This window comes from Danio aesculapii, unplaced genomic scaffold (genome assembly GCF_903798145.1).
Source record: "Danio aesculapii unplaced genomic scaffold, fDanAes4.1, whole genome shotgun sequence".
Lineage (NCBI taxonomy): Eukaryota > Metazoa > Chordata > Actinopteri > Cypriniformes > Danionidae > Danio > Danio aesculapii.
The window spans coordinates 8,092-20,000 of NW_026613729.1; the positions used below are offsets into that span (position 1 = coordinate 8,092).

At 35.8% G+C, this 11,909-nt stretch overlaps 1 protein-coding gene across 1 annotated transcript in view; it reads left to right on the top strand.

Annotated features, from left to right (window-relative positions):
* Positions 1–3,334: 3,334 nt before the first annotated feature.
* Positions 3,335–11,909, top strand: part of LOC130220254 (ephrin-A5b-like) — a gene marked incomplete at both ends in the record, with an annotated part of 29,155 nt that continues 20,580 nt past the window's right edge. Inside the window, one exon of the mRNA XM_056452633.1 lies at positions 3,335–3,540. Coding sequence (XP_056308608.1) covers positions 3,335–3,540 — 206 coding nt within the window. The remainder of the gene's footprint in view (positions 3,541–11,909) is intronic.

An 11,909-nucleotide genomic window follows, 5' to 3' on the forward strand; every position in this document is an offset into this window, starting at 1 on the left:
CTTGCTGTAATTAATGTTGGTGGTTCCTGCACATGTCTGTAATCATAGGAAGATGTTCCCACCATAATCTATGCAGAAGTTATTGTATTCCAACTGATGAGAGGTGCTGCACAAGCCACAGGGATCGATCATTGTTTTCATATTTCACTATTCTTTTGTTTGATCAAACATAATTCACTGTGTTTGGACCACGTCAGACATATAAAAGGATTACTTATGCACACCTAAAAAACAGAGGAGAAATATCCCTGAAGCGCACAGCGTAAGGTAAGAGATGACAGCTGTCTGTGCTATCTGGAGCTGCTTATTGATCATAAATGTTTTTGTTTTCACTTCTGCGCCATGGAAACACAGCGATTCATTCGACAACTGTTTAATATGAGAATATAATTCAGTAAAAAGAATGCTAGAACCGTATGAGCACCGGCAAGAGCTTTCATTTGAGCTATAACTTGTACATGTGTCATATATGAACCATATGAATAATGAACCAATGTTCAACACCCAGCTCGGGTATCCAAAATACTGTGTATTTAAGTGTAAATAACTTTTGTACAGTAGAATAAAAACCAAAGTGATGCATATGTGCATAAAATATAGCTTCTACACTTTCAAACGAAACCACTTAAGGGGGTCTGGTGCAATGCTAGCCCTTTAAATCTTTAAGCGAAAGTCGATGACGCCACAGAGTTTAACTGGTTAAAGAGCCCCTATTATGGGGTTTTGAAGATGATCTTCCATCAGTGTGTAACACAGCACTAAGTGAATAAAAACATCCAGCTGAGGTTTAAATCTGAAAGTTTACCGTGTTTAAAACTTGATTCTTTAACGAAATAGTCGATTCAGAGTCGAATGAATGAATCGGGTTTGGATCTTTTGCTTAAACACGTCGACGTCGATTCGGTACATCACCAAATATGTAGTTCCAGATCTGGTAAAATGTAAAGTGCAGGGGATCACAGGACTGATCATGATGCGAAGATGATGACCAACTAAACTTCTCTGAGCACATTTCTAGAACTGCTCGATCTTGCAGATTCGCACTCTATAACATCAGAAAGGTCCGACCCTTCCTATCTGAACATACAGCTCAACTCATTGTTCAAGCTCTTGTTCTCTCCAAACTGGATTATTGCAACTCTCTACTAGCCGGGCTTCCAGCTAACTCTATCAAACCTCTTCAGCTGCTTCAGAACGCAGCAGCACGAGTGGTCTTTGATGAACCCAAAAGAGCACATGTCACTCCGCTACTCACCCGTTTGCACTGGCTGCCAGTTGCTGCTCGCATCAAATTCAAAGCTCTGATGTTTGCTTACAAAGCGACCTCTGGCTTTGCTCCTTCTTATCTGCTCTCACTTCTGCAGATGTATGTGCCCTCCAGAACTTTGCGTTCTGTGAATGAACGTCGCCTCGTGGTTCCATCCCTAAGAGGGAAGAAATCACTTTCCCGAACTCTCACATTCAATCTGCCCAGTTGGTGGAATGAACTCCCTAACTACATCAGAACAGCAGAGTCACTTGCTGTCTTCAAGAAACGACTAAAAACTCAACTGTTTAGTCTCCACTTTCCTTCCTAATCTGTAACTGCCTCTCTGGCTATACCACTAACTGTACTCTCTCTCTCTCTCTCTCTCTCTCAAAAAAAAAAAAAAAAACTTTACTAATGCTTTGCTTCTTAGACTTTACACACCTGAAACTTGTCTATAGCACTTGTTCACTGCTGCTCTTATAGATGTGTAAATTGCTTCCTTGTCCTCATTTGTAAGTTGCTTTGGATAAAAGCGTCTGCTAAATGACGAAATGTAAATGAAGATGATGATCACTGGCAAATGGAGATTAGTCGAATCTGGGAATAAAGGGTTAAAAGTTTATTTTCACAACAACCACAGTATAGCCATGTTTGTATGTTTGTATGTTTGTTCCTGTCATTTTTCTGATGATAGATTCAATAACCTACACCCAGGCCTGAATTCAGAGGCCCCTGGGAACATTGTCTTCTAGGGCCCCCTTCCCGGCCGCACCCCTACAGTTGAATTAAAATTTAAGACTAATATAATATTGTTTAATATAATGAATCTATAACGTATTGCCCACATTTTTAAAATAAATGATATATAGTGCAAATATTTATAGTCTACAAAGATTTAACTTATTTTTAAAGCACACTTTGATTTTAAAAAGTACCAATACAACTAGTGAAAATGATTTATTTTAGTGTACTTGCTCAAGTTCACCGAAGCAGTACTAAAAGTATGTATTTTAAATGGTATTCATTGTAAATACAAATTAGGGTACCACTTTATATTAGGTGTCCTTAACTACTATGTACTGTCGCCTCACAGCAAGAAGGTCGCTGGTTCGAGCCTCGACTGGGTCAGTTGGTGTTTCTGTGTGGAGTTTGCATGTTCTCCCTGCGTTCGCGTGGGTTTCCTCCGGGTGCTCCGGTTTCCCCCACAGTCCAAATACATGCGGTGCAGGTGAATTGGGTAGGCTAAATTGTCCGTAGTGTATGTGTATGTGTGTGTGGATGAGTGTGTATGTGTTTCCCAGTGATGTGATGCAGCTGGATGGCCATCCGCTGCATAAAACAAATGCTTGATGAGTTGGCGGTTCATTCCGCTGTGGCGACCCCAGATTAATAAAGGGACTAAGCCGACAATAAAATGATTGAATGTGTCCTTGATGAATAAAAGTGAAACACAAAATAAATAAGCACATTTTAATGCAATTTTGAGTGGTAACATTATACTTTAAACACATGTAAAGCAGCACAATTGTTTTTAGTGCTGTTAATAATTATCTTGACCATCAAATCATCATATTAGAGTGATTTCTAAAGCATCACGTGACTCTGAAGCCTCGAGAATTGATGCTGGAAATTCAGCTTTACATCACAAATATAAATTTAACTTTAAACAATATTCAACAAGTAAACAGTCATTTTAATTTGTAATAATATTTTATGATTTTACAGTTTTTACTGCATTTTTGATCAAATAAAGTCAGGCTTGGTGAGCTCAAAAGGCACTTTTTTTAATACTGATTGCAACCTTTAACGTTGTAAAGTTGAATTATTTCCAATTATATTTTACTTTTGGAGAAAGTCTTATTTCTTTTAGATTGTCTGAAATAATATAAATAAAAAATATATAATTAATGCATTAAGTAATTAAATAAATAAAAAATGGTGAAGGTCAATGTATTTAGCCAAGCTCTCTTGCCTATATACCCTAGTTAAGCCTTTAAATGCCACTTTAAGCTGAATACTAGTATCCTGCAGAACAGCTAGTGAAATATTATGCACTGTCATGCTCAAATCATTCTCTCATATCAGGCTGATAAAACAGAAGCAAAAAATCTCTCAGACCTGCATGAAAGGAGTGCAGATCAGCAGTGTGTTGATTCACTGGAGACCGAAGATCCAGCAGAACTGATTTATGTGCTGGTTCAGGCTTACAGGAGTGTGAAGAGGATGATGGAGAACTTTATCAAACACTGGAGATCCAGCTGTGATCCTGCAGAGAGATCAGCTCTGCTTCTGTCTGTCTCTATTACAAACCTCCAGCACACCGCAGGCTCAGATGGAGAAACTGATCAAGAAGCTGCATATATATATATTATACTGTGTCGTGAAAAATACAGAAAAATCTGTCAAATTGAGACATGTTTTTGCAATTTCAAATAGCTGTTTTTTTTGGGCAATATACTGTAAGGAGTATTTTATTTCTGAGATTAAACCCTGAATTTTCGGCATGGAGAAACTGATCAAGAAGTCGCAAATCTGTAAAATTAATAAGTATTTTTGCAATTTAAAATAGCTGTTTTTAATAGGAAAATGTTTTAAGGAGTTTTTTTTTTTTTAGATAAAACACTGAATTTTTAGCATCACTAGTCCAGGCTCAGATGGAGAAACTGATGAAGTAGCTGCATATATATTACAGCTCACTGAAGCTGTGTTTTTGTAAATAAAAATACTGTAAAATAAGTCAAATTTAGACATATTTTTGCAATTTCAAATAGCTGTTTTTCATAGGGATATACTCTAGGAAGTATTTTATTTCTGAGAGCAAACACTGATATTTCAGCGCGATTACTGCAGGCTTAGATGGAGAAGCTGATCAAGAAGCTGTATATACATTATAGCTCACAGAAGCTCTGTTTTTGTCATTAACAATACAGGAAATTCTGTACATTTTTGAAATATTTTTGCAATTTAAAATAGCTGTTTTTAATAGGAAAATATTTTAAGGAGTAATTTTTTTTTTTGATTAAACACTGAATGTTTTTGCATCACTTGTCCAGGCTCAGATGGAGAAACTGATGAAGTAGCTGCATATATATTATAGCTCACTGAAGCTGTGTTTTTGTAAATAAAAATACTGTAAAATAAGTCAAATTTAGACATATTTTTGCAATTTCAAATAGCTGTTTTTCATAGGGATATACTCTAGGAAGTATTTTATTTCTGAGAGCAAACACTGATATTTCAGCGCGATTACTGCAGGCTTAGATGGAGAAGCTGATCAAGAAGCTGTATATACATTATAGCTCACAGAAGCTCTGTTTTTGTCATTAACAATACAGGAAATTCTGTACATTTTTGAAATATTTTTGCAATTTAAGTAGCTGTTTTCTATGGTAATATAATGTAAGGAGTATTTTATTTCTTAGATTAAGCACTGAATTTTGAGCATCATTACTGCTGGCCTATGGAGAAACTGACAGAGAAGCTGGATATACATGATAGCTTACAGAAACTGCATCTACAGTATGTCAATAAAAATACAGCAAAATCAGTCAAATTAAGACATTTTTGCAATTTCATGCAACTGTTTTTAGGGAATATACTGTAAAGAATATTTTATTTCTGAGATGACACGCTGAATTTTCAGCATTATTAGTTCTGCTCAGATGCAGAAACTGATTAAAAAAGCCCCAAATAGTCTAAATCATTAAAAATACTAGAAAATCATACAAATTTAGAAATATTTTTGTAGTTTCAAATTGTGCTTTTTTTATGTTAAAATACTGTAAATAGTATTTTATTTATGAGATCAAACACTGATTTTTCAGCATCATTAGTGCGGGCTTAGATGGAGAAACTGATCAAGAAGCTGCATATCAGTATAGCTCACTGAAGCTGTGTTTTTGTTAATAAAAATGCAGTAAAATCAGTCAAATTGAGATATATTTTTGCAATTACAAATAGCTGTATTTTATAGGAACATACTTTAAGGAGTTTTTAATTTCTTAGATTAAACACTGAATTTTCAGCATCATTACTGCTGGCTTATGGAGAAACTGAGAAGCTGGATATCAATTATAGCTCACTGAAGCTGTGTTTTTGTAAATATAAATACAGTAAAATGGGTAAAATTTAGATATATTTTTGCAATTACAAATAGCTGTATTATATGGGAACATACTTTAAGGAGTTTTTAATTTATTAGATTAAACACTGAATTTTCAGCTTGATTACTGCTGGCTTATGGAGAAACTGAGAAGCTGCATATCAGTATAGCTCACTGAAGCTGTGTTTTTGTAAATAAAAACACAGTAAAATCAGTCAAATTGAGACACATTTTTGTAATTACAAATAGCTGTATTTTATAGGAACATACTTTAAAGAGTTTTTCATTTCTTAGATTAAACACTGAATTTTCAGCATCATTACTGCTGGCTTATGGAGAAACTAAGAAGCTGGATAAACATTATAGCTCACTGAAGCTGTGTTTTTGTAAATATAAATACAGTAAAATCTGTCAAATTGAGATATATTTTTGCAATTACAAATAGCTGATTTGTCTGGGAATATACTGTAAGGAGTATTTTATTTCTGAGATCAAACACTGATTTTTTTTGCATCATTACTGCAGGCTTAGATGGAGAAACTGATCAAGAAGCTGGATATACATTATAGCTCACAGAAGCTGCGTTTTTGTCATTAAAAGCACAGGAAATTCTGTAAAAATTTTAAATATTTTTGTAGTTTAAAATAAATGTTTTTAATGTGAAAATACTGTAAGGAGTATTTTATTTATAAGGTCAAACACTGAATTTTCAGCATCGTTAATGCAGTCAGTCTTTAGTGCAAAAATGCTTTTGTCTTAAAATTCTGAAATCATTCTCCAGATGAGTAAACATATATATATATATATATATATATATATATATATATATATATATATATATATATATATATATATATATATATATATATATATATATATATATATATATACTGTTTTGTTTTCAAAAATAATGTGAAAATTAAGTTTTTTATATTATTAAAACAAGCTAAATATATAGTTGAACTTCTTTTAAGGAAAAACTCACTTCATTTTGACTTATGATTTCGAAAAACAAGCCAATATTATACAATATTACAATATTATACATATTATATATAAAAAAATTGACTATAAATGAGTCAAAAAAGTCTGAAAATAACACTTTCATATTTTTTTACCCTCATCTGATGCATCCTTGTTGAATGATCCTTCATTTTACTGCTGAATAAATGTTAGCCGGTCAGAAATGCGTGGTGTTTAGAAAGCTCTCATCATTTTTATTTCCAGTATCAGACGTTGTTTAAGTGCTTCATCTGAGAATAAAAGCAGCTGAACGCAGCAAAGAGACCAGAGAAAAGACACTCTCAGCTACGGCCAAAGCTCGGAATAAATCAGATTTAATTAAGAAATTTAATTACTACTCTGCGCTCTACACATTTTGCTTGTGTGTGGATTTACTGAGCGCTTTTATCTGAGCTCCTGATGGCGTATTCAGAGATATAACAACAGACTTTCACACCTGTAGTGCGTTTCCTTTGGTACAGACCAGTTACAAATGATATTCATTCATTTTCCTTCAGCTTAGTCACTTTGTTAATCAGGGATCACCACAGCAGAATGAACCACCAATTTATCCAGCATCTGTTTTACGAAGCGGATGCCCTTCCAGCTGCAACCCAGTATTGAGAAACACCCATACACACTCACTTACACACACACTCTTACACTACGGCCAATTTAGTTCATCAATTCCCCTATAGCGCATGTGTTTCGACTGTGGGGGAAACCGGAGCACACGGAGGAAACCCACGCCAACACGGGGAGAACATGCAAACTCCACACAGAAATGCCAACTGAGCCAGCCGGGACTCGAACCAGCGACCTTCTTGCTGTGAGGCGACATTACTAACCACTGAGCCACTGTGCCGCCCTAAAAATAATATATTGTAGTATTTTTTTCAGCCTTTTCGGTTTTGTTTCACACCAGACTGCAAAAAGCAGTCACTTGACTGGACAACATCCACATAAGTTATTAGTGAATATAAAGCAGCACTGATAATAATAATCATTTAGCATCATAAGAATGTTTCTTAGGGCATCAAATCATCATTCATTCATTCATTTTCTTTTTGGCTTAGTTCCTTTATTAACTTGGGGTCGCCACAGCGTAATGAACTTACCCAGCATATGTTTTACACAGGTCATGCCCTTACAGCTGCAACCCAGTACTGGGAAACACCTATACACTCCTACATTCACACTCGTACACTACCCAATTCACCTATAGCGCATGTCTTTGGACTGTGGGGGAAACCGGAGTAAACTCACGCCAACACGGGGAGAACATGCAAACTCCACATAGAAACGCCAGCTGACCCAGCCGAGGCTCGAAACAGCAACCTTCTTGCTTTTAGGCGATTGTGCTACCCACTGCGCCACCGTGACACCCTCAACTCAACATATTAGCGTGATTTCTGAAGGATTATGTGACTCTGAAGACTGAAAATTCAGCTTTACATCACAAATATGAATCTAAATTTAAACTATAACAATATAAACTAAAGCTTTAAATAAGAAATAAATAAGAAAACAGTCATTTTAATTTGTAATTAAAATTGTTTGTTAAAATTGTACAGATTTCACTGCATTTTTAATTAAATAATCTTGGTGAGCTCAAAAGACATATTTTTTTAAGACCTAAAAAACACTGCTGATCCCAAACTTTTGACCATAGTGTAAAGATGAATTCATTTTCAAATATTTCCCAAGTGGTGGCACCATGACTCAGTCGTTATCACTGTGGCCTCGCAGCAAGAAGGTCACTGGTTCGAGTCCCGGGTGGACCAGTTGGCAATTCTGTGCTCCGGTTTCCCCCACAATCCAAACACATGCGCTATAGTGGATTTGAATAACTAAATTGGCCGTAGTGTATGTGTAAATGATTGTGTATGGGTGTTTCCCAGAACTGGGTTGCAGCTGGAAGGCCATCTGCTGCAAAATAAACATATGCTGGAATAGTTGGTGGTTCATTCCGCTGTGGTGATCGAAGGAATGAAAAGCCAAATGAATGAACAAATGATGCTAAAACTTTGCTGTACAAAATCTTTTTAAATGGAATCTATATATGAATAAGAAATAAATAAGAAAACAGTTATTTTAATTGGTAATAACGTGTTAAAATTGTAGTTTTTACTGCATTTTTGATCAAATAATGCAGCCCTGGTGAGCACAAAAGGCATCTTTTTTAAAGATAAAAACTGATCACAAACTTTTGACCATCCATTAGTGTAAAATTGAATTAATTCACTGTGAATCTATTTTAAAGTGAAGTATTTCACAGAGCAAGATTTTTTTATGGAGTATTTTCTATTATATAAGCCTGATCTCACGAGGAAACGTAAGTATTTTAGGTTTTGTCAGTTTAGCGGCTAATTCGTACGAATTCGTACAATTTTAAAAAGGAGGCGTGGCACCCAACCCCACCCCTAACCCCAACCATCATTGGGTGATGAGCAATTTCGTACTAAATTGTACAAATTAGATCGTACAAATTCATACGAATTAGCCATTAAATCAAAAAGTTACGAATTGCGTTGAGATTGCGTTGATAATATATATATATATATATATATATATATATATATATATATATATATATATATATATATATATATATATTCATGGTTTCCGCTACATTCATTCTTCCATGGCGGGGTGCCACACCAAGACTCATCCTGCCACGGCTACATTACAGCTTCTCATTCAAAACATTCAGTCCTTTTTTGTAATAGCAGGTTATAAAACGCACAAAAATGTATTAAAAGGAAAGTGAATAATAACAGCGCAAACTTTTCTGTTATCGTAGTAGTGCTGTGCGTTATCTGTTTAAACCTTTAAGGATACGTACTGACTGACTGACTGACTGACTGACTGACTGACTGACTGACTGACTGACTGACTGACTGACTGACAGGTGCGTGAGCCCAGCAAACATGACGTAGCTTTCAGTTATGATGAACACAGTTTTCATAAATATACTTTATTTATAGATAAATGTCTGTGGCTCTGCATACAATGACTTTATCTTGCTGTTATCTTGAGTTTATAGCTGTTTCACTTTACTTCAGAACGCATCAATGCTGCTCTGTAGGTCTATTGGAGACATTCATAAATATTCCTAGCAAATCTAATAAATGAGATATACTCAATACATAAATGCACTAAATCACACTTCAGCAGCGTTTATTTGAGAGCGCACAAGAAGATCTGCACTTGAGCAGCGTATATTCGAGGGAAGAAGTTTTGTGCACAAACAGAGGAAATCAGCGCTCGAGCACAGAGATTGACATGCTCGTAGGCTATTACATGAATGTGATCTCAACTTAATACTGCACTCATGACATTTGTCAATGAAATAACCCCACATGTAGATGGTAGATCTGTGTAAAATGCCCAACAGAGTCTGCCGCCACAGCTGGAAAAAGTCCTAGAGGAAACACTGATATATATATATATATATATATATATATATATATATATATATATATATATATATATATATATATATATATATATATATATATATATATATATATATATATATATATATATATATATATATATATATATATATATATATATATATATATATATATATATATATATATATATATATATATATATATATATATATATATATATATATATATATACACAGTACTACCTACTGCGCCACTATAGGGTGACGCAGTGGCGCAGTAGGTAGTGCTGTCACCTCCCAGCAAGAAGGTTGCTGGTTCAAGCCTCGGCTGGGTCAGTTGGTGTTTCTGAGTGGAGTTTGCATGTTCTCCCTGCATGGGTTTCCTCTGGGTGCTCCAGTTTCCCTCACAGTCCAAAGACATGCGGTACAGATGAATTGGGTAGCCTAAATTGTCCGTAGTGTATGAGTGTGTATGGATGTTTTTCAGAGATGGGTTGCAACTGGAAGGGCATCCGCTACGTAAAACATGTGCTGGATAAGTTGGTGGTTCATTCCGCTGTGGCTCACGACATTTGTTATTGAAATAATGCCACAGGTAGTTAATAGATCTGTGTAAAAGACCCAACAGAGTCTGCCGCCACAGCTGGAAAAAAAGTCCTAGAGGAAACACGGATATATATATATATATATATATATTTATAAATTAAATACATTAATTAAATATAATATGTTAATAATAATAATTTAAACCCATTTTAAAGTCAATATTATTAGCCCTCTTTATGCAATATTAGTTTTGAACTTCCCTAATTACCCTAGTTAAGCCTTTAAATGTCACTTTAAGCTGAATACTAGTGTCTTGAGGAATATCTAGTCTAATATTATTTACTGTCATCATGGCAAAGAGAGAAATTAGAAATGAGTTATTAAAACTGTTATGATTAGCAAAAGCAAAATATTGCAACGTCAGATTTTTCTAATAGCATGCAGTGTGTGTGTGTGTGTGTGTGTGTGTGTGTGTGTGTGTGTGTGTGTGTGTGTGTGTGTGTGTGTGTGTGTGATGTATGGCTGAGTGTCTTCATGCAGGCTTAATTTGAGGATTTGTGCAGTATAAGTATAAATCTCAGCGAGTGTTTCTGTTCTTCTCTTGGTCTGCTTCTGCAGGATTATTCTGAAGCGCAGTGAGGAATGGTTTCTTTATTTTTCTTCTCCTCCTCTCCAGCAGAGGTTAATTGTTTGATTAGCTGAGACGTCTGCAGGTTAGGCTCTGCAACCCTTCACATTCTTCACAATCTGACAGAGAAAAAGCTCAGTAACGCAGAGGAAAATTCACTCATCAGGACTCAAAAAATCTCAGAGCGCAGAGAGAAAATCAGGCTTATGTCAGTCACTGTGCTGACAACGTTAATAGGGCTTAAATATTACACAGTAAATGAGTGAGCAATACTGGCAGCAAAAAATAGAGTATATTCATTCATTAAGTTTCCTTCGGCTTAGTTCCTCATTTATTAGGGGTCGCCACAGCAGAATGAACCACCAACTATTCCAGCATAAATATATGCTATATATAGATATACACTCACCGGCCACTTTATTAGGTATACCTTACTAGTACTGGAAATATTCCTCAGAGATTTTGCTCCATATTGACATGATAGCATCACTCAGGTGCTGCAGATTTGTCGGCTGTAGATCCATGATGCCAATCTCCCGTTCCACCACATCCCAAAGGTGCTCTATTGGATTGAGCTCTGGTGACTGTGGAGGCCATTTGAGTACAGTGAACTCATTGTCATGTTCAAGAAACCAGTCTGAGATGATTCACGCTTTATGACATGGTGTGTTATCCTGCTGGAAGTAGCCATCAGAAGATGGAGACACTGTGCTCATAAAGGGATGGACATGGTCAGCAACAATACTCAGGTAGGCTGTGGCGTTGACCTGAAGCTCAATTGGTACTAATGAGCCCAAAGTGTGCCAAGAAAATATCCCCCACACCGTTACACCACCACCATCACCAGCCTGAACCGCTGATACAAGGCAGGATGGATCCATGCTTTCATGTTGTTGATGCTAAATTCTGAGCTGAGCATCCGAATGTGGCAGCAGAAATGGAGACTCATCAGACCAGGCAACAT